Below are 24,210 nucleotides of genomic sequence, written 5' to 3' on the forward strand. Positions count from 1 at the left end.
TTAGCACAGGAGTTCAGCTGATGTTTTCCTCTTTGCTTAGGCGAATGAGTAGGCACATGCAGAGCAGAATGATCTGGTTTATGTGGGGTGGGGGGCAAGAGGAACAGAACTGCTGCTGTTGAAGTAGAAGACTTAAGTAGAACTTCCAGGGAAAACATGAATAACAGACTACTGAGTAATCCCTGTCTGCTTGTTAAGAGCTATCCAAATAGCACTTTGTGGTCTAGCTGAACCAGGGAAGGTGATAATCAAATGATCTAGAATCTGCTTCCATAACCAAGGGAAAACCAGCTATCTTGGATTTCTGTATTTTTATTTTTTAACTCTAGAATAGCCACTAATAAGTTGTTGCTGTCCATCATCATCATCCTGGAGCTGGCCATCTTAGGTGGGCTGGTCTACTACAAGTTCTTTCGCAGCAAATGAATCTTCATGACTGAGATGAGCTCTTCCTCCATTGAGGAACCAGCTGGCCTGTCTGTTCCCTTTGACTGTCTGAGGACTGAAATGTCTTGTGAACTTGTTCAACTGAAACTGTACTGACACTAGAAAGACAGAGAATGGGAGTAAAAAACAGAGACAGACTTGAACTACTGGTGAGACCAATAAGAAGGTAATAAATATTTTATTGTCTCAATTTGCATATACTTAACTAAATGAATAAATCTTGGTACGTAATAAAGTAGCCACCAACCAGTGGAAAAGCTAGTTTATTTGAAAACTGAGAAGTTAACAGTATGTGCCAAGTGTTGACAATCAATCCACTCGAGTGCCTCAGCAGAGCTCTGTAATGTCCACTGTACCCAACACTTTGGGTTCTTAAATCCTCACTTGCTCTTCACTGTCAGATTCATCTGGAGAACTGGGTGTTGGGAGTTCATCAAAAGCGGTGTGTGCTCCTTCCCTTGTCTGGCCAAAGCACGTTGCTATCACATCAACTGCCAGACTAGCAGTTGCATTCACTTCCTCTTGAGAAGCTCCAAGCAGTGGATTGACTTCAACCATGTCTACAGCTGAAAGCATCCCTGCAAGAATGATTTACAGCTTTGTTACTGTGGAAAAGAGCAAAGTCTGTCGTAGGGTTTCTTCTGCAGCCTTTCAGTCATTGCAGTAAGTCTGATATTCAAGCCTGTGACCTACTCTACCCCTTAGAGCAGTAAAATTGGCCCTTGAGTGAGGGATGAGGTTATCCTGATATGCAAGTTTGTGAGTTTAATTTGGTTCTTTCTTACATTGTCACTACCTCACTCATTCATCTTTTAGCATTCAGGAAAAACAAGCTTGATGTTCTATATACACTTAGGAGAAGAATGGGTTTTAATCTTTTTTAATCCCAGTCCAAAAATTACGGGATATAGAATAGACTTACCTGCTGTTCATTTACCACCCTATTCAGGATTCTGTTGACTGTTGTCTGGGCAGCTTTATTTCCTGGTTGCTTCCCCCCCCGCCCCCTTTTATTGCAAATAACTTACTATTTAAACACATGAAATAAAACCTCTATGGCGTAAGAAGGAAAGCACTTAATGTATTGAGTCAATTGCAGCATATTTATTAAAAGCTTGATTTGTCAGTCTCAATTCCTAGAATGGAGCTTTGAACTGTTTAAAATCCTGTGCATTCATTTTTGTATTCCAGATGCCCACTTTAACATCTCACCTCATGTATTTAGGCAACAGTATCGTACAATATAACCAAGTGATTTTTTTTACATTAATTATTAATATATTATGTATTTTATTTCCTTTTGGTAAGGTGAAGTTGATGATGATTAAGTTGCTTTCAACACCCAGGGCACTGCCCAACCCTAGGATTACTGCTTCCCTGACTGAAGGCTGAACTGACTTTGTAGGCACCCTGGCTATCATTGCATTTATCTCACTGTCTACTGACACAGGAAAAACATAACCAACAGGAATGAACTCTGTGGAGTTTGTTCTGCCCTTACTTAGTCCAGTACTGCTGATCAACTCCTACCTGTGTTGTGTATTTCCTCCGCGATGTACATGCCTTCTCTGTAAGTTAATCCACCCAGGACTGGAGTCCCAGTTGCTGGAGCCAGTGAGGGATCAAAAGCATCAATGTCAAAACTCAGGTGAATTGGTCTCTGTCTCCTGAGACAGAATAAAACAAGAAAAGCAACCTCAGAACCTTAAATATTTTCCATTTCTTACTGTTCAGGCTGATCAGCAAAGTAGCATTGTGCTCCATGATGCTGAAGGTCCCCCCCCCCCACCCAGGTCCTGTACCACATCTTGTACATACTTGCAAAAGATTTATATATTTTTTTTAGTATATTTGAACTCTGAAACATCTCTTAGCTCAGACCCTTCCCCAGTACACACGGGGAAAACAGAAGTTTATAGTTTCACTGAGCATGCACTCAGGTGTAATTTGGCTGGAGACAAGTACTTTAGTTCTAAGCATCTTATCTGTTATTTGTCTCATTAGTTGGAAAAATGTAGAGAAATGTCTGGTATAAAACAGCCTTTCTCCTTCTGCACAGAAAGCCAGGGTGAAAGGCTGAAACAGCAATTTGCATGGTATGTAGAATGGAGGAAGCGCTAAGCGTGAGGATTTCCTACACTATCAGGATAAATTTTCCTAGCTCATAAGGATAGCTGGGGCACACTGCACTTTTCAGGTCAATAGTTGAAGGCTGCCTCCAAACTCCACCATGTCAGCCTAGCTGATGAAAAAGTGAAGGATAATCTCAAACCTAAAATGTCAGTTACTGACTACATGAAGTCTAGCAACTCATGACTATATGTCAATTTAAGTGGTAGACTGTGTACTTCCAACTGCTTCAGATGCAGCAGGGAGAAGCAGCTGGATTAGTAACTTGGCAGAGCTGCAGCTAGGAAGGGTGAGCACACCTTTAGATACAACAGTGTGCAGCACAAATACATGGCCCTTGTTCTGCTTACAGGACTTTGTTCTACACTGTGGGGAGTTTACCCTTTCTAACTCTGATCCTCTCCATGTGTCCCTAGATGAACAGGATTTGCTCCCTGATCTGGTTCCTTGACTTAAACAAGGTTTGCAAAGACTTGGGAACTGAACTTGAGTAAGGCAGTGGTTACAGTGAACCTCACAAGCTGAACTGAAAGTGGCAGTTGTCATCAGGACAGCACATGTGAGCACAGTCTAGGCAGGAAGTTATCAGATGCTTCTGCCTCATGTAGAACTACCTCATGTAGTTAGCTGTACTATCAGTTGTATTCAAGTCACTATCAAGATGCTACAGACCTAATTTTAAAAGTATGATGTACAGCCTGGGTTCTGAGATGATTCAAACATCTTGTCAAACTGCAGCAGAATGCAGAATTCCTCAAGAAAGAGGACAAGCTACATAAAGCAGAGCCACAACTGCAGTGTAACCCATCTCGTAGCTTTTTGCCAAACACCAGGAAATAGTTCTAGTACAAGATGTGGAAACTGAGGACTAAAGTCAGTGTTAAGACCTCACTATTTACTGGACACAGTCACAGGTCTGTTAGGCCACCTTACATCAGGAGTAAGGCCTTACTTTCAGGAAAGTAGATACTCAACAATGGATGATAAGAGTAGTTTAAATCCGATAATAGTTTGTTACCTGCCCATAAGTTGTTCAAATGTTCTTTCCATAACTTTCTGAATTCCAAGACGATCAATATCCCTCATGGAAAAATACTGGATGTCATAGTTTTTCAAAATATAGCTGTTAAAATAATAATAAAATTATTACTGGCCTAAGCTTAAGCCTAGCAGCCCTTGTGAACAGCCACATGTGGAAAGAAGCTCATGATTTCATCCTGAACAAAAATCCTTTAACTAAACTTACTATTCAGCAGGATCCACATCCCTCAAACCAATGTACACAATATCAGAAGCTGAAAGGCAGGGTTTTAGCCAGGAAAAGCCAGGAAGTTGTGGTACCTGCAAGTAAAGGTTTAGTATTAGGTTAGTTTAATGACATATAAACCAAAATTGTATTTAATGCTTCCCTCAAAACTTTGTATTTATTTCTCTGAACAGCGAAACTTCATCACTTGAGAGGTTGGCTTCTTGATTTAATCAGTCCTTACCTTTGTCGTACCATTTTACCTTAGATCAATGATAATGGATGAAGATTTTAACTCTTCTACATTTTCCAGTTTAAAGAAGAATAAAAAGCCCAAAGCCACAAGTAGTAGGTAATTAGCAGCAGTGAATGTAAGGGGGAATGGTAATAAACTAGTTACCCAGATGTAGATACCTTGTACAGTGAGTTTAATGGTAATGCTATGTAACTTACAGTGCATTGTACTGAAGTGGAAGAATAAAATCAAGGTGCTTCTGTATTTTTAAGAGAATCACCAAAAAGCTGTGCAAACTTTGTTACAAAACCAGTGTTAAAGATGGACAAATTCAAAGTGGGAAGCTGGGGACAGGGAATGGGAAGAGCATGCCAGGAAGTTGGGCCTCCACATTGGGCTATGTTATAACTGGTTTTTAGTGTAGAGCTGAAGAGAGCAGGTCTAGGACAGCAAATGCAAGTTGATGAGGTCATCATTTTCAGCTTTGGTATTTAAGTAGTCATGAGATGCAATTACAAGAATCCTTCAGTTAGTACTAGGCACTCATTCTAGGAGTGCTTTAAATTAACTCAGATTTCCCTTCTGCCTCTCCCAGCTCTGAAAATGGCTACAGCCAACACAGCTGTGAAGCATCAAGAAGGCTGTTTCCCTTTTATACTTAATTACTAATTACATTGTAGTTACAACATTCAGATTTGGTTTTAAAGGCTAACGCACCCATAGCTGTATGTAATTACATTGGGATTAAATAAGCACATATTATAAAAGTATTTGTTACTCTGGGACAATGACCTGAAACTCTTCTGCAGTCATGAATTCAGAGGAGGGATAAATGAGTTGGAGACCTCTAGGAACAATAATTGAGGTCTCAGAAATGAAGGTGTATCTGGAAAACATATCACCATACCATAAGGTGAGCGTAGTATTGATAATATTGTCAGTATCAATAATTTAGGTGATTTGATCCTGCCATTTTTAATTCTACCTCTTCCTCTTTAAATAAAGAAAATGGAATGCCTTAACTTCCTCTGGTAGCCTCTGTTCCGACTTTGTTGCAATAGAAAAGGAGTTACCCCTAGCAAAGCCAAAGAGGCATCAGAAAAAGGTGCGGGCATTCTCACAAGTTATTAATAGCAGTTTCTGAGTTTAGTTTGAATGGTTCCAGGAGCCCTGACACTAGTGCTTGGTTTAAGGAACACCAGCCAAGGGATTATGTTCATCAATATTTTCCTTTAAAACAGAAAAATTAAGCATTTTTAATACCCCCTGAAGTGCCATCTCGCTAAGCAGTGTTCCTGTGAAGCAGCCTGGACAAACAAGTAGCAGCTGTCAGCCTGTGAAGAGACTGTGCCAGCAACACCAGGGTTTGTTCTACACCGACCTGGCCAAATGCTTTATGTTATTTCATAGCCATAATTGATGTTGTTTCCTCTGTGGGGGTCATGGAATTCAATAGAGCATTGACCAAGCTCCTTGGCCTTGTATACATAAGGGATTCTGAAAACAGGTGCAATAACCTAAACTGAGGGACTTGAAGCAGCATTCCTGGCAGTTGTGCTAATTTAAGTAGTTGCTGCCACATCAGTTCCTGCTGTTTACGCTGTGCCAGGACAGCTGTTTGTAGGTCAAGCAGAGAACAAGGGGCTAGGACTTGATGTGACTCAAAAACTAACCAAGCAAAGAGGCAGTGCCCCCGAGTCAGTTCTCATGCAATCCCACAGAAGGTTACAGCAGCTACACAGCTGCTGGCATGGGGTCAAGAACAGGCTAAACAGATTGTGCCACCAAAAGAGACCTATGTTACACAATTATCTCTGTTTCATGTCCTCTTCATAGGGAATGAGGAACAAGTAGCCTGGAGATGCTGGAAGAGCAGTATCAAGAGAAGGGCAGTGATCCAGGAAGATAAAATGTAATCATGCAGGCTGTTTTGCTCTCTATGTCCTCAGAGGAGCTGTTGTGTAGACAAGGGAGCCAAGTGCTAACTGGCCCTTCCTGGGACTATTAGGTTGATGAGCAAACCCTGTGACCCAGAGAGTTTGGTTGAATTACAGAAGCCCACCCAGAGAGAAGCATACACACACGTGTGTCATGGTGGGGAGGGCTTGCTCAAAAACCCCTTCACAGCATGAGTGAAAGCAAGGAAGGAGATACAGAAATCACTGCAAAATCTCCATTGTCCTCTCACACTGCAATGCTATGTACCCTTTGACAAGATAGAAACCTTTTCAAGAGGTAAAGTGCAGCTGGTTGGTTGGCTATTGTGTTGAGAAAAAGTTATGCTTAGCTCTGCATACAGACTAATGTAGCCTTTGTGCTGGCGACAGTTTTAGGATTTAAAAATAATCCTTGCAAAGCTGTCAAAAAAGGAGAGTAACATTTTTTGCCCCATTATCAACACACTTGCTCTACTGGATGAGAGCAAGAGGACCAGCCACATGCGCCTGTTCTCACAGTAAGGTTCCCTCCCATGAGCCAGACAGGTAGCCAGATGACCTGCTGTCAAAAGCACATTCTGCTACTGCTAAACAGCTGTTTTAAAGATTTATACTATTATAGAAGCTGTCTGATACCAGCAGGACACATGCTGGTTTTCCTCCTTCTAAATGGGAATACAGTAGGGTATGAAAACCCTCTAAACATGTACACCCCTGCTGTGTAGCTGCAAGTACAGGTTGAGGGGCTTGTGTCAGATGTTCTACATAGGCTTTCTGACAGCTTGGGCTTAGGTGGGCTTGAGACAAGATCTCAACAGCACCGCACCTGACTAACTCTCCTCTAAGTGTAGCCTCATCTTACTTGCAGCTTCACTGCTGCTGGCGAGAGGGCTACTCCCCCACTGACCGCAGGGAGCCCACAGTGTTCCTTTAGTAGCTCTAAAACGATAAAAATAATCCTGCTTTTCTATGCTGCTCAAGAACCAAAGCCCAGCAGAGCAGAAATCAACAATGTATACACAGAAGCTGATTCAATGCTTCTGTCCTACTGCCAAAAGAAGAAAGCAGCATATCATGTTCTCCCTTTCTCCTCCTTCCTTAGCTATCAAAGAACTTGGCTTGGTCTTGTTCTTACCAAGGCATAAACTGTTCACCTTAGGTAAGCACTAAAATTCGCAAGATTTTCTCTATCTCTGCTGCAGAAGTGAGTACAGTTGCCAAAGAGAAGAGAGTATCACACCCATTAACTTATGGGCAAGAAACTAGAAATACAGTAGCCTTTTATATTAACCTTCTCATGTCCTGGGGTTAATGTCAAGAAGCCCTATTAATTTTGCCTTACTTTGGGAATACTGGCATGTTTGTAGAGACTCTATAAGGATTACTAGAAAGAGGAAAGTATATAGAATTACCAAATGACTTGTGGGTAGAATTCTCTCAAAAGAATTTGCAGGACAAACACAGAAGACCTTTACCAGATGATAGCAATCTTGCTGTGCCAACAGATACTAATGCAATGATATCTTCAATAGCCATGAAGACGGTAAGTATGCTTGGTCTTATTTGGAAGAGGCATACTTCCATTAACACAGCACTCCCAAAATTTACCAGAGAGAAAAAGAAATCTAAGAGAAATAACTACAAGGGCAAAGTGCCAGAATAAAATAGAATCAGGTTTTCTGCAGCTCCAGCATCCAGTCTCAGCATGCAGTTGCTGAGCCTGCTCCCACTTCCAGCCTAAGCTTCAGCAGAAGCAGACTGTCATATCCAAGTTCCAGCTGCAAAGGCCCTGGCTATTAATGCACCGGCTGCCACAGTAATGTCCCTGTATATGTTACAGCCAAAAAGGACATGTAGGCCTTAAGTCAACCTAGTGTTTAGCATCTTGACAGTAGCAAAATTGGCCATGCACATTCCATGTGCCCCAGTAAACAGCTCTTTTTGGTAATTTGACCTCTTTCCAAGACAAAGATACTCTCTTTACCAGGTAAACAGGTACAGCTGTTCTGATTTGTATTTGCCAGTGGAGCCAACACCAGAGCAGCCAGTTAGGCAAGATCATGCAGGAGGAGCCCCTGTCAGGCCCCAAGATTGTCAAAACGTGCAAGTGCCAAACTAAGGAGAAGCAGGGTGCAAGGTATGCAGGAACCAGCTGTTACTGGAGGTGAGCTTAGCATTGCTCTCAGGCACAGCTGGGGAGAGGGTCCTTTTGCTCAGTTGGTAGAATTGCTGCCATTGCACACCTTGAGCACCAGCTCCACTCCTTACAAGGGAACAGCATCCTGGCCAGCATCTATGTACAGCTTGTGTGAACTCTTGCTTCCTGTACAGCCCACAGGGGTGCTAACACAAAGAAACACCTTTTTCTCATTCTTGTCTCTAGGGGGGGGGGGGTGTGTGCATTTGTGTATGTGTGTAAATGCGTATATACATCTGCATATATATGTGGATGAATACACACAAATTATACGTATTTTTTCTTGTACAAACATAAACAAGGTCTGTATTTGCAGCAGGTAAGAAAACACCTCGTAACAGAAAAAGTAGAATGCTCTGAGGATTTCAATGTAGGCTAAATGTGTAAGCAAGGTACTTACTTTATCTTGAAGCTCTCTCAAGAGAAATGAGAGAGGTTGTCCATGGAGGCTTCCAGACTGAGTTGTAAGAGGGGTGTTGATATCAGCATGCGCATCCACCCAGATCACACCAAGGTGCGGGCATTGCCGCGCGTGGCCACTGACAGAACCAAGTGCCAAGCTGGAAGTACAGTAGCAAAGTCTTTAGTCACCATTTCTCCTTCAGAACAACTACAAGGACAATGGGAAGTCTCTGCAATAAGAGACTTGCAAGATTATGCAAACCAACAATGTTGTCATGTTTCAACACATCAGACATCTGTTAAAATAAAGGGCGCATCCCGTGCAAACTGCATGTCACTGTCATGATTCCAGGGGACTCCAGTAACTACAGGACTGGACTGTTACTGACAGATGAGAAACGGCTCTTTTCTCTCTCCATTGTCACCCTTCCCACACCCTAATCTTCACCTGTTCTAGCTCAGATGATCTGTTAGAAAATAGATGGTGCTCACTCATCAGTTCTGCTGTTCACCCATTTTTAATTCCAATCATGACACCTTCCCCCCCAGTTCATTCTTACATGCTCTACCTTCTTCAACCAATTCTCAGACCAAAGGTTAGTGGAAAAGACAAAAAGATTCACATGTTGTAAGATCTATTACAAAATGGTCTGTGTGTAGGCATTACAAACCCATCCTACGAGTTGACAGACATCCTGAGAGTTGAAAAGGGACACATCACTAAATATTCAGCAATAAAGAAACAACAGTTCCTAAAGGGAACTGATCACACAAACTCTCCCAAACAGGAAAACGCTGTTCATTTGCATATCTGCAGATCGCAGAAGTCTGGAACTAAGCACTACTGTCTTAGGAAGTCAGTTTTTTGTATCTGTCTTCTGTGTTCCACCCCAAAAGCCCCAGCAGTAAAATCCAAACACTGCTACCCTGCACTACTGCCAGGAAAAGACCCCGAGTTGTTATCACTACCCCCTTATTTGTTAATTAAATTCTTATATTCCAAGTGTCAACCTGCAGCGTGCGCCATAGGTTGTTTCTAGTTCAGCTCACCTGTGATCACCTCCTATAGTCACACAGCTGTGCCCAGCAGCTACTGCTCTGCTCACGGTATCCGCCAGCACCTGGCTGGCTAAACCCACTGACCGTGGGTATAGAATCAGGTTGTTGTACAGTTCATCGTTGGGAACTGGAGTGAAATTCAGATCTCCAAAGTCATACACTTGGCATCCTGGAAACACAGCAGCAGAAGAAGAACATGAATTACTTCAGTGCCCAGGGAAATGCTCAAAATACGGTCCCCTCAGCAAATCAGTTGGCCATGTGGGAAGGAATGACTGGAAGGAAGTGGATTCATTTGACGATTTGCATGTCCTTGCAAACAGCCCTGTTCCAGCTTTACGGATTAGAAAGCCTGACAGTATTGTTTCTCAGTTTAGTGATGAGATACAACAACCACAGAAAAAGAGCTTGGGGGTTTTAAATTATTTCTTGGCAATTTTAACGTGAAAACGTACAATTAGACAGATTGTATACAGCCTTAAATGAGCTCAGTTGCCCATACATGCCCAGGACTACACATTTTATTATCTACCTGAGTGCTAACAGTTAGTTTCCACTTTCAAACCCCATAAGAATCCAAGCACAGAAGTGCCAAGTTACCAATAATGGAAGTTGCCTTACAGTGCTTCCTGGCACCTCCATGGAGGATGTACTGGTGCTCTGTAAGACAACCTGTCCATTTTCTCAGTGCAAGATGTTCTAGAAGGCTCTCTAATCCTGAGGCTTTGATCCCAGCCCTCTTTAAGATCCTATCATTGCCAGCTACAACTTAATTGGCTGTTGAAGCCTGACAACATCCTGGGTCTAAGACTCAGCCTTTCCTAAGATGTATTTCTGTCTCTTTACCCTGAAAGGGAATCACTTCACAGATGAGGAAACTAGGGAGCATATTTACTAACTGGCTGCATTTAAAGTTTAATTCTCTTTCACACATGTTATAGATTATGCTTTGAACACATTAGTTCTGCTGCCCAATACCATGCACTTTCTTCACATTTAGATACCAGAATTTCTAAGAGGCCAGAGCCTCTCAGTTTCAGACAGACCTGCTGCTGCAAGCACTGATAAGGACTGTGAAGGCCCCAAGGTGTTTACAGCTACACCAATAGCTGCTTCATTAAGTCAAGACCACCCTGAATACCAGTCTGACCTGTCCCATTTGTTCTTCAGAATCACTAGCCTAGTCAGGCATTGTGAGAATCAGGTGGCTAGGAAATAGGCAAACATACTTCTTACAGCAGGGACATAGATGGGCATATGTCAAGGTATTTGCTAGAACAGGATATATCAGCAGGGCACAGCTAATTGACAAAAGGTTAATTAAATGTAGTCTTGACAACTGTGAGAAAAAACATTACCTACACAGACAAAGCAGTAAGCAGGACCATGCCATACCACTCCCTGGCTTTCAAAAGGCAACACAGGCACACAACAGCATTGTTTTTTCCTCCCTTAGGCAATGCCTAATGAGCCAGCAGGCTGAAGGCTCTGGAATTTTGGTCAGATTTGGATGTGCTATCTGATCTCAGTGTGACCACTACATTTTTTATCCTCCGTTTCATTCTGCTGCTGTGCAGAATCAGAAAAGACTTGCAAGTTCTGATGGATGTTCAACAAAGGTCAAGAATCGTTTTTTAATGTGCGTCTTCCTGCAAGGCTGCTGCTCGCACACACGCACGCTGCTATGCACTGCAGTGCTGCCAGGTTTGATGAAAGTACATGAGTGTGACCAGGAGACAAGTTGTAGAAGCAAGGCTTCAAATGCATTGCATCATTCAGTAGGTATCAAGAGCTGCTGGAGATGCTGCTCAAGTTAATAATACCTTTGATCTAATACCTCTGACATGTGCACGAAGTAAATCTGCATTTGGGAGTGGTGTTCAGTGACTTACACATTGCAAGACACCACATTATACAACGTGATGGAAGAAAGGACTGCCACTTATGTTTTGTTCTCCCTTACAGGACATATATGCACATCGCAGTATTTTTACCCATTAAAGGATGATAAAGAATGAAAGGAAATTGCATCATGAAGCTCCATCTTTAGATCAGTGTAAAACTGAGAACCAACTATGACACCTTTGATAATTCTTTAAGGAATCAGTTTGGATTCTTAAGGTTATGCTTAAGGCAGGTCAAACATGGCAGATTCTAGGAAGTATGCTTAGAGAAGCATCACTTGCATTCAAGAAGTTTTCTTTACAAATGGGGTTAGGGAAAGGCGAAAAGGCTTGGCTCAGCTTCTGAATAAAAATGCCATTTGTGTTTTACAGTTACATCAGGTTCGTGCAGCTTACAGTGTGGGTATGGTAGACATGGATGGACAGACACACACTTCTGGGGTCCAGAATTCCGGGATCTTGTCCGCATTTTGGACAAATGGCGCTCTCCTATCTCCTGCATTAAGATCCCTCGCTCTGGTTATTTTTATAGAAAAGCCTAATGTTTGTTAAACACAGTAGAGACCTTCAGGTTTTGTTACCATCTTCTAAAGTTTATTGTTGTTCAGATAGAGCTCATAAACCTTGCAGCAGCTTCTTTTCTCAGCCTTGTGCCTCCCTCTTATTTAGGCCCACTGTTCTACTGTACTTGTGGACAGATAGCTCAGGCTTCCTGGAGTGATATGAATGTTTTCAGCCAGCTAATCAGGGGCTGAGTAAGCTCCAGCTAATCTCAGAAGTACACGCTAATCCGACCTTCGTCTTAATATCTTCTTCATTTTTTTGAAGATGCATCTAGAGTTGTGGAAGCTGTGATTAAATGACCTTAAGGAAAAAGGAAAACATAGCGAGTAATAGTGCACACAAGAAAATTCACAGTATGCAGATAAACTGTATCCTGAAGTGAATAAAAGTGTGTACGTGCTGGTGCGCACATATTTGTTAGAATTGACCAGCTATTAGAGATTAAATCAACATTTGTATTTGTCTCAGTGCTTACTAACAGCAAAGAAAACTAATTTATGTTCAGCTGTTAGAGTAATTATTGATCCTGGGCTGCATCAAAAGGAGCGTGACCAGCAGGTCGAAGGAGGTGATCCTGCCCCTCTACTCTGCTCTCGTGAGACCTCACCTGGAGTATTGTGTGCAGTTCTGGTGTCCTCAACATAAAAAGGACATGGAACTGTTGGAACAAGTCCAGAGGAGGGCCACGAGGATGATCAGGGGACTGGAGCACCTCCCGTATGAAGACAGGCTGAGGAAGTTGGGGCTGTTCAGCCTGGAGAAGAGAAGGCTGCGTGGAGACCTCATAGCAGCCTCCCAGTATCTGAAGGGGGCCTATAGGGATGCTGGGGAGGGACTCTTCATCAGGGACTGTGGTGACAGGACAAGGGGTAACGGGTTAAAACCTAAACAGGGGAAGTTTAGATTGGATATAAGGAGGAAATTCTTTCCTGTTAGGGTGGTGAGGCACTGGAATCGGTTGCCCAGGGAGGTTGTGAGTGCTCCATCCCGCAGTGTTCAAGGCCAGGTTGGATGAAGCCTTGTGTGGGATGGTTTAGTGTGAGGCGTCCCTGCCCATGGCAGGGGGGTTGGAACTAGATGATCTTGAGGTCCTTTCCAACCCTAACTATTCTATGATTCTATGATATATTTGCTTGGCTTCTATTTAGCTTCTCAGATCCTAGTCTAACAAAGACCTGAATAGTTTTCAATTCCATCTGCCTGCTTGCACATAGTTTTGATTTAAAGAAATTAGAAAGCTAAATCTCTCAACTACATTATTTTGCCCAAGGCAGAAACTGCCCAATGGATAGACATGCTGTAGTGCTGAGCAGTCTGGTGGATCTTTCTGTTGTTTGGCCAGTAGTGAAAGACTTAGATAATCTACCACACCAAACAACATGCTTTCTTTGGTAGCTGGGGCACTTTATTTTAAGGTACTAATAGTGATAAACAAACAGCTTTTAAAATCAGCATAGAAAATTAACATAAAGAATATATCCGGGCCTTTTAAAAGACAGTAGATCCAAGTTCTGAAAACTAGAAAAATATATAGGCAGATAGAGAAGGCAGCTTACATTGGTTAGAAAGCACAGCACCCCCACCATTACTCAATGTAGCAGATCAGGTCTAGCCAGCACTGAAGTCCTTTTTAAACGAAACAGTACCATACAGTACTTCTAGACTAAGCTCCACAGACATTTTGCTAATAACTAAATAGTATGAAGTTAAATATGATCAAAAGAAGTGCTCTGCTCAACTTTCAAGCTCTACCAGAAGTCACATACAAATTAAAAATATATTCTGGTCGATTGATTAATCAATTATCAATGGCGCAGAAAATTTAGAACTACTGAGTCCATTAAGTCAGATCCATCCGCACTCGGGCTCAATAGGACATGACTTCAAGAGAGGAAAACAGGCTTGTTTCTTCTATTTCTATTACAGGAGCTTGAAAGACACTTGAGGGAGATAAAGGTGTCAACCTGAATACAAACACATCATCTAGTTATACAAGATGCACATAGGCACAACAGTCCTCCTGTCAGTGTGAATGATGAGGGTGCAAGTCTCTTCTACAGTTTAGGAGTGCAATCCTCAGTGGTTCAAGTACCCCCCTCTGACAGTTTTATCATCAGAGCTGCTTGCAGGCACATTTCAGCCAAAAATGAAGAAAGTAGCCCGAAAACAGATTGTACAGCAGATCTTTCCTAGGTCAACTTCTTTTGACCAGATCAGGTTAGGGTAAGGTCCCATGGGTATCCAACCAACAGATCACACAATGGAGGGGCAGTGCTTTCTTCAGCCTGCACAGCCAGAATCAGAATTTTCCTATTTTTGGTAAATCAACATTTTTCATAGTCAGGAGCCTAACTTGGAGGGGGGGAGGGGGGGGAGTAGAAATACAAATTAAGAACATATTTAAGAAAAGTTCCCTGAATGTCTTTTCAAATAATAAGCTTTTAATGTAGGAGTGAGGCTCAACCCAACAATGCTTATAATTGGGACGCAAGGTGCCCTTTAGCAAGTTTATGACGATGGTCATGTTCACTTCCTATCTTAAGCAAAATACAGCGTTTATTTAGTACCCGCAGTAGGCAGCAGCTGCTATAGTGAATCACTTTCCTGCGCAGATTTAGAAAAGGTTTCCTTCTGTAAAAGCAGGAGGCTCTTAAGTCTGGGGACATTTAACTGTAAAAAACATCTGGGCAACAAGCAGCAGGGAAAGCCTCCCTCCCACCCTCCTTTACTGTCACACTGCACCAGAGCCAGGAGCAGCAATCTGATAGAAGGAGATTTCAGCTTTCCAAACCCAGGCTATTTGCTGACAGGGCCCAATGGCACGCTACTGTAACAATTGTGACGGCTGTCCTAGACAGCACAGAGGAATGGGAACAAACAAATGCGGAATACCAAATAAAAAAGATCTCATAGTACCGCCTGTTTACACGGGCTATTTGTGACCCAGAGAGGCAAAAAGAAATACATTCTGGATTAATGCGAAGATTAAGTCTTTCCTCTTCCAGGTTTCTAAACCCTGCTGAACAGCTTTCAAAGGAATCTGGAAATCCCAGTCATTAGATCTTACCACATGCTAGGTGTTACACAAAGCCAGTCACATAAAAGCATCACTCCTACAAACTGTTTCCTTGGATTACAGCCCATCCAGTGAATCACTACACACAGAATGGCTTTTCAGGAAGCCACAAGTATTACGAACAATGTTTATAGACAAACTTAACATTTTCTTTCCTGTGAACAAAACAGAGGGCTACAAGCTGCTACCATCCTCCTTTTCAGTATAAACTCATTGGTTTATGCTACAGACTTTGTAATCCCTTCTCAAAGACACTGTCAAAATGTTGCACAACAGCAAACAAACGATTCAATTCATTATGACCAGTGCATTCTGAAGCCTATTTTAAGACAGTTTTAACCCTCCAGAATTACCCAGTGTATGTGCAAAAGCTACACAAAGTGCATATTTTTGTTCTACAAGAATATGAAATTAGGCTAGCAAGATTCCCACTACAAAAGGCAGACTTCGGTCTAGTTTAACCTCCTTGCTTGAAAGTTCATTACACAGTGTCTAAACCTCTTTAAATAGCTATCTGCTGGCAGAAGTCTATTAGATACAACTATCTGATACCTCAGAAGGTTTCTGCCAGCTCTAAAACTTCACTACCTAAAAGGCAAGTTCACATCTTAGTAGTTTCCACCCTGCCCTTTGGAATTTTGAAAGGTCTGGTTTAAGACAAAGTTGCTGTATCTGTACCTACTGAGGAGGCTTCAGCTCATTCAACAACAAGCAAACCCAATTCCAATTGCTACACCAAGTCTGTAGTCCCAAGTTGTCCCTTGCATAAAATGAAACAAATACTTTTTCTGACTCTCAATTGAGCAGCCACCCCACTTCCCTTTGATAATCATTTATAACTTTAATCTCTTATGAAATACAGTGTGCTTGACCTGAAGAGGTCTCCAAAAACGTCAGTATCAGGTGTTGGGAAACATTTGCACTATGGCTTGCATCAGAGAGGAGACGAGGGTGCAGCTCTTGCAGTCTGTCACTCACCAAACCCTGCTCAAGTTCTAGTTCCCTTTAAATAGGCTTAACCAGAAGCAGCTCCAGATAGCACGAATACAAGTAGGCACTTACAGCCATAGAAAGTCATAGCTCCAAAACAGCTCTCTTCAACAAGCACCTTGCATTTCAGATTGTTACAGGAGTAGTTATTGTATTATTTAACCCAGATAAGTAACACTTCAGAGAGAGAGCAGTATACATCAGAGACAACTGAAGTTCTCTCCCTCTCATCAGCTGCAAGAAATTAACACCAGGCCAGCTCACTTCAGATTCAAATGAAAGATCTCATTGGTTTTTCACTTCAGTGCCTCATTTCCTGCTTTTCACCAAGTAGTTTTACAACAGAAATTTCCACCTTCCATCCAAACTTAATCCTCTACCATACTCGCATAAGCACGTGCCTGCCATACATAGCTTGCTCTTAGTCCACAATGAGCTTCAAATGAGAAAGTAATAACAGATTCTGTGCACCATAAAGCAGATCACAAGCCAACTTTTTACCCAAGTTTTCCCCTCTTGTCATCTCCCTTTGTACCCCTCCCCAGTAACTCCTCTTGTTCAACACCGTTCATGGTAAAAAAACCCTAACAGAATAAAACAGCATCTATCTCCAATCCAGAGGCCATTTAATGGGTGCAGAAATTCAGCCCAGTCACGTATTAAAACTAATTTTGTAATACAGAAATATTAAGGAGGAAGGGCATCAGCATAAAACCAAATACAACACATATACTCCTCCCCCCCCACACACCCCCCCCCCCCCCCCAAAGCCTGTTCTTTGGTCCTTGAATCTAATCTCCCTTTATTGAAAGATGAGGAATAAATTATCAGTTGAGGTTTCCTGATCTGCATCAGCATAGCTTGATATTTCAGATTTAAACTAGACTGATATGCAGAATAATTACAACTAAAGCACCAGGTGAACTTAACCCCAAATTAAAGTTCATTTTAAAGCCAACTGCATGGATAATACACAACCTGGAATATGCAGCACACAAACGGGAAAGGAAAAACCAAAAAGCCTAACAAACATCAAATTGATGACTGGCACAAAGTTTTTCACTCCAAAGCAAAACCAAGCGGATTGCGTCCTCCATCAGCACAGGAAGAGAATCAGAACTGATCTACTGCAAGGAATGCTCCAACACCATGTAATTTTGCTGTCAGCATTCTCCTAGTAACATCTGAGGCTACTTGTGATCATGCAAATATCAAGGGGCGCAACATTCAAAAGGATAAACCCTAACTGTTGTCAGAGCACGCTCCCTCACTTCTAGCAGTTTAGCTTCCCATGTTCAATAAGAGCCAGCTGATCAGGTCTGCTGTGAAGAAGCACCGCAGAAAACAGCCTCAGTGGAGGCCTCCCCTAAACAGCTCTGCTCCAAACCCTCAGAGGGCTCATTCTGCTTGCCTGGTTATCAGCACGAGCTCCTAACTGCCTTCCCTCACAGAGCAGAGCAGCACCTGCCCTTGATGCATTCTGACAACTGGCATGATTTCAAAGGCCCTCTGCAAATGTCAATTATGACCAGTCCATTTGATCATGATGTGGGTTTTGTCAAACCATTGGGCTTTGAAGCTAACCAATCATGGCTAATCAACATTTGAGAGGTAAATAAGTGTCTCTTTGATCTCTATCTCTGTATAAAGAGGTTATTTATTCTAGTCCTGGAAATAAGCTGCAGTACTGCGTAAGAATGTTTTACTGATACTATTAGAAGTGTTCGTGCATGCTTCTGTCTAAGGGAAAGAAAGGAAAAAGGGGGCTGCCTTTTACCTGCTATGCTTCAGGGAAAGGTAAAGAAAAAAAAGTGGGGGGAGTGCCTAGATGAAAAAGGGGCATTCCCAGTTCTGCTCTGTAGGGCAGAAGACCTGGCTGCTGCTCTAACATCTATATCCCAACTCATTTTTTCTGATAATGTTCCTAGCAAATTAACAGACTCGGCTTTGACAGCATTCACAGCAGATGTGATCAGAAAAAGCTTGTGAACAGTAGCATTTCTCATCTTAGCAATACAGAGATTTAACTAAACAACACGCTGCTTAAAATGCCAGCAGTTATTTAAGATTCTGTTTCCCATTTCAACTTCATCAACAGCAGAAAAGGTGAGGAAAGAGGCTAAAAAGGCAGATCTCGATGTTATCTAAGTAAATTTAGACTTTATTGGATTCTAACACAATACTGAATTTCTGCCAGATCTCGTTCTTAACATGAATGGGTCTTTGTCAAAGCATGGTCTGTAAGCCCCTATGTTAATTCAAATACAGGGCAAGCAGAGCGGCAGGGTTTAATCAAAGCCTTCAGGGGAACTCTTTAAACACATTTACTGGATGGACTGACGGAAATTATTTTTGCAGTACCGCAGCTGTAGCTCCTGCTAGTCCACATCTGCTGAACCCCAGCACAAGTATTTCATTGCACTTACCTTTGTGTGTAATTGAAAGATTATTTATCTTTCTCTTAAAACTCTTCACCCACAAAGATTTGGGTGGAAAAAGAGGAGATATGTGGAGAAGCTGCTTCATAATTTATTGTTAAGACTGAAACTAACCATACGAGTCCAATGGTTTTAGGCAAAGCAGGCGTGTATCTCCAGTCACATGGGATTTGGCAGCTCCACTCCTCTGCTAGTGAGGGTTACTCCTTTCAGAGTCTCTGCACTGACCTCCTGAATCCTATTACTGAAGAACTTCCTTTTCCTCCAGTCAAACAAAAGACTAGTAATAAGATGCTCGTTCTCTTTGACAAGGCTAACTCTGCTTCTGTATGTAGCCTGCAGAGACATGTGGCTAACTTGTTAAACCAGCAATTCAGATCCAAACTTACAGTTCTAGCATAATCCAAACCCTAGTTTGACCCAGCCACATTCAGCTCTAAATAAAGAAAATGGGGAGGAAGGAGGATAATTATACAGTTGTAATTATACTTTATATAGTTTAGATTAAAGTTTTATACTTTATTTTATACCAAAGTTGTTCCATTGTTAGCAACAGCAGAGGTGCTCTAAGTTACCCCACAAGCTATGGTAATTAATACAGCAGCTATCCCTACGTATAGAAAACATCAGATAATAGTCTTTGTTTCCTTCAAGTAAGAGGACAAGGCAACACAGGATTTACATTTGATAGGATTCTTTGCTTAACCTGAAGCAAACAGAGGAGGTCAGAAAAATTCTCACTTTAAAGAACTTCATAATTTGTGTCTTCTATAGTTGAGGTCAAGTGCATCTGTCACTTATCTTCCCCATCACATCCCACTGAAAGCCTAAGAATCTCTGCATACTGAACTCATTTCTTTTTACTGCCAGAACAATGCACAGCCCTGCAAGCTTTGTACCTTTTCCTGCCCCATACCAGAGAGTTACAGGTCTCCATTTTCTCATAGCACTTCTTCTGCAGTACGGAAGAGTCCTTTAAGGTGTTAATATTTTAATCTCCCTTATGAGAAGCAGCCAAACGACAAACATCACCAAGGTAAAGAAAAAGCCCCTCAGGTTTAGTCAGTTTTATTTTAAATTATCCCTGCTGCACACCATCTGGTTTTGCCTTGGGAGCTGGATTCCTGCTACATTAAGTCTCCTCCTGAGTACACCTCAAGCTACTACCAATGCATAACAGTGTTGGCTCTCTGCTTCTAGCAAGGGCACGAAAGTCTTTACTGGCAATACCATCTGCCTCTGAGCTCCCTCCTCGTATTTCAGCCTAAGCATAAACAAGTTCATAGACAGTCATCATTTTAGGCAGCCAAGAATTTATCATACCATGTAGGTATAGTCAATCTCTTTCAAGGGAGGGATGCCCCCCCCAAAAAATAGAAGATAGAGTAGCAGCTCAGGATACTGCATTAGGACTATGGAAGAACAAAAATTAGGATAGGGTGAAAAAAACAATAAAATTCCCCTCCTAAAAAATGCTAGCCAGTGAAAGCTAAACGCAAAGCGGTGCAAAAAGAAGGAAACAAAGGCCTGGTGTTCTCACTCTATCTGATGTAGCTTGAACACTATCAACAGAAGCCATTAAATCAGGCATACAAATGTATGAAAAGCCACGTGGTTGCTTAACATTCAAAGTAACATGTACACATACAATTAAAACACTTGTGTACCTTACTTGTGTATCTTACTACCCAAATGCTACATTTTGGAGAAGACTTCAGAGAAACTTCATTTTATGCAGGCTGAAGTGAATTTCAATACACAAGGGGTAATGGATTCTAACGTTAACAGGGGAAGTTCAGGTTAGATATAAGGAAGTTCTTTACTGTGACGCTGGAACAGCTTGCCCAAAGACGTGGTAAATGCTCCATCCCTGGCAGTGTTCAAGGCCAGGTTGGACAGAGCCTTGGGTGAGATGGTTTAATGTGAGGTGTCCCTGCCCATGGCAGGGGGGTTGGAACTAGATGATCTTGAGGTCCTTTCCAACCCTAACAATTCTATGATTACATGAACACTGCCTCTTTACCCTCTATCTATACTTCCTCTGATTGCCCAGAATCCACTCTCTAGTTCTTCTACAGGAAATCATTACTCGACAGCTGACCTTATGCCTGGTTCCAAGCTTGTAATGGCAAGGGAAATCATGTGTATGTATCGCTTCCATCCCAGCAGAGAGAGAATGTGAGTATGCAACAACAAAAAGAACCACTCACACACACCCCCCACGGTCACAAATGCTTCAGAAGTAGCCAATATAGGTGGAAGAACAGAAACCCTACGTCTTAGATAAATGTTCTTTCTAAAGGAGAAACCTTGTCTGCTGCAGTATTATTTACCTACTCCTGGAAAACAAGCAACAAGATCCCATGAAAACTATTAATTCTTTTAACGTAACAGATAAACAGAATATCCAAGTTATTAAGAATAATGCTGTCTCTATTCTCTTCAGTGCATGAGAAGAAAATGCATAGTGCTAGAAAAAACAAAGAAAGCAGCTAAAGTTTTACTACCAATCCAGTGTACCGCAGGAGTCCAGGCAATGGCACTATTATCACAGTACTCCAGGCAAAGCTACGCTGCCAGCCCAGGGAAGAAAAATAAACAGCCCACACAGAAAAACAGTAATCTGTTAAGTTTCCATGAACAACAGATGTGCACAATACAAAAGGCTACATCCATGGCAGCATCCTCCTCAATCTACCACCCTACCCTCAAGCAGACTGCCTTTGCAAGATAAACAACTCCTGTCTGTGCTGGCAGCTGTCATTGGTTCAGGATGGGCTCTCACCACAGAACCTGTTACAATCCATGTGCCATCTGAATCTGTCCATATGAGAGCTGCAGAGACTTAAGCAGCAATAAACATCAGCATTGACCGGAAAAACAAACAAACACACACACACACACCCAACAAAACAAACCCTACCCCAGTGGAAAGGCATGAGAGCAAAAGGAAACTGAAAGGAAGAAGAAATCCCAGAGCCTTTAAAAATAAACAACAGCAAGAAAATATCTACACATGCGTTAATGATTAATAAGTAAACAGTCCATAAGCAACTAAACAGTGAAAGGTTTCCTCACTTTCCACTTATTTTTTAGTTTAGCTTACGTCATCTTTATCCCCACAAATTCTTCTTACTGGGATCCAGAAAGGGCTTGTATTCTCCTTTCTTAATACCTTCTCAAAGTTCCCATTGAGGTGAGCTTGTGTCATGCAAATGAGTTGGTGGGGTTTGTTTGGGGTTGGTGTTTTCTCTTTTGTTTGGGTTTGGGGCTCCCCCCCAAAAAAAAAAGAATTCTTAGTATCGGGGCATTATTAAATCTGAACTAAGAGAGCCCCAGGCCTTCCAGTATAACATTTTATAACAAATATAAAAATAAACTGCTGCCTACAGTCTTGTCTACAATAATATCATCCTTTCAAGCCTGGTAACTTATTAGTTTTAAATAAACTCTAAGCTCGGTAACATCCAGACCTGCTTTTATTCCAGTACGTAAGACCTCTTTTATACACCTTCTATGTTTGTAGAGGTTATAGATGATGCTCACTGGAATTCAAGTATTGTCAAGGATGGCATACATCTTAACTTTGCACAAAACAAAACAGGAAAAGAACGGCTACTGATTTGATTGCAAACTGGGACTTTTCAGCTTGTAAGATATGTAGGGTAAGCCTACAGAGCTGCACAGAAACAAGAGCTCCTTTTTTAAAGAGTTCTCGTAATACACAAGAAATTCACTGTAGGGTTATTAGGCAGTCATCGTTGCATGCATCCACTGACACTCATCACACACAGAGCAGGTAACAGTTCTTCCTGCAGTCCACCCCTGCAATCCATCCCCACCATACAATTTTCAGTAACACTTTTTAGACTAAAGACTCTCCCAGAGAGAGTTCAGCTTTACAAGTTTCTGTCTCTTATGTCCTGTTTCTGTGATAGTTTTCTGCAGGTCCCAGCTTGTAGAAGGAATCGATGTGAGAAGCTGAAACACAGACACGTGGATGTGCTTGAATAGCTGTAGCGTTAACAGTGAAAAGACCAGAAACTTTCCATTCACGCAGTGCTATTTGCAAGTGTTTTGGAAGCAAAACTTCAGACCAAACCTCATACACAAATCTGGGGGTTTCTCTAGAAAGTTCTGCATTTTGTCCCTCAAAAACATACAAGCATTTTTAGGAACGAGCTAAGTAGCTGGTAACGAATACGGAAAAATAACACACATGCACGACGTATGAAGCAGAAGAACACGGTCGAGGCTACTGTTTAGCTGGGTGCACAAGGCACACATCACGTTCTACACAGCCTCACGTTCCTCTCCCTTTCCTTGAGCCAACGCGGCACCGGCACACACGCCGTTGCAGTGGGGCGCTCCACGTGCCGGCACAGGGCGCACGCAGGGGAGCCGGGGAGCGCGGCGGGCGGCGCGCCGGGGCACGGCGCCGCTCTTTGTTCGGGAGCCGCCGGCAGCGGCCGAGCCGCAGGCGCAACTCCCGCTTCGCCGGTGCCGCAGCGCGCCGCGGGCACGGCCTCCCCGGGCAGCGGTGTCTCGGGGGCACCCGGGGGGCCGGCGTTCATCCCTCGCAAGGCACCGTTTCCACCGCCTCACCCCGCCCGCCCCCGAGCTCGCGGCGAGCGGCTGAGTCACGCTTCGCCGAACCGAGCTGTTAGAGGGATGCTCTGCCGGGGCATAGGGAGATAGGGCAGCCCAGCAGCCCCTCCGGCACCTCATCCCACCCCCGCGCCTCACCGAGCCCGGCCAACCGCTCCACCAGCCCCGCGGCGCGGAGAGTCGCGGGGCCGTGATCCACTCCCCGTCGTTTCTGCGAGACAAAGAGAAAGGGGATGCGTTAGCCAGCGCTGCCTACAGCCGGGCACCCGGCCCCGAGCGGCTGCGGCACCGCCTGCGGGCGGCGCCTCCTCCCTGCGCCGCGATGCCCACCTGCCCCCGGGAAAGCGGCGCCCCCACCAGCGCCACGGAGTGCGCCTGCTTGGTGAGCTGGAGCCCCGCGTCCGCCTGCTTGCAGAGGAGCCGGGCGAAGCTGCGGCACAGGGCCATGGTGGCGAGCCGCCGAGCGAGGAGCGGCGCCTCCGCCCCGCTCCGCTCCTTTTAACGCGCTCCAGCGCCAGCCGCCGCGGCCCGCCGCCGGGTCCCGCCTCCCGCCCCTCACACCCCCGCGGCGCCCGGCCAATGGCAGGCCGCAAGCCCGGAGGTGTGTCCCGCCCCACGCCGCCGGGCCCGGGGGCGGGGCGGGGGCACGCGGGGTGTGCCGGTGCCTCCGCAGCGGCCAACGCCTCGGCCCGCCCCCGGCGCCCCCCCCTCCCTCGTTCCCCCCCCGCCGCCGGCCTCCCCTCACGCCGCGCCGGGATTTTCCACTGCCAGCCGCGGCCTCACCGCGCTGCCGGCGCCGGGCGCGGCTACCAGCGCCCCCCCGGACTCCTCCACGCAGTCCCCCGGGGCAGGTAAGGCGCCGGCTGTCTTTGCCCTGCCGAGAGGCCAGGCTGGGTCTCCGCCCGGCTCCCTTGTCCCCGTACTCACCGTTCGGCGGGCGTGAGACACCTAGCAGCATCTCGGTGTGAAACGGTGGA

General features: G+C 43.8%; 2 protein-coding genes across 2 annotated transcripts in view; one reads left to right on the top strand and one right to left on the bottom strand.

Annotated features, from left to right (window-relative positions):
* Positions 1 to 4,334, top strand: part of VTI1B (vesicle transport through interaction with t-SNAREs 1B) — a 14,191-nt gene extending 9,857 nt beyond the window's left edge. The window contains exon 6 of the mRNA XM_065686719.1: positions 330 to 4,334. Coding sequence (XP_065542791.1) covers positions 330 to 426 — 97 coding nt within the window. The 3' untranslated portion in view covers positions 427 to 4,334. The remainder of the gene's footprint in view (positions 1 to 329) is intronic.
* ARG2 (arginase 2) lies at positions 679 to 23,752 on the bottom strand. The gene is made up of 8 exons (XM_065686717.1): positions 23,564 to 23,752; positions 23,372 to 23,444; positions 9,645 to 9,822; positions 8,593 to 8,752; positions 3,824 to 3,918; positions 3,596 to 3,700; positions 1,978 to 2,114; positions 679 to 1,025 (listed from the first exon to the last, which is right to left on the bottom strand). Exons 1-8 carry the CDS (start codon positions 23,678 to 23,680, stop codon positions 820 to 822), a joined length of 1,071 nt encoding a protein of 356 aa, XP_065542789.1. The 5' UTR covers positions 23,681 to 23,752; the 3' UTR covers positions 679 to 819.
* Between the last annotated feature and the right edge of the window lie 458 nt (positions 23,753 to 24,210).

This window comes from Lathamus discolor, chromosome 6 (assembly GCF_037157495.1).
Source record: "Lathamus discolor isolate bLatDis1 chromosome 6, bLatDis1.hap1, whole genome shotgun sequence".
Taxonomy (NCBI): domain Eukaryota; kingdom Metazoa; phylum Chordata; class Aves; order Psittaciformes; family Psittacidae; genus Lathamus; species Lathamus discolor.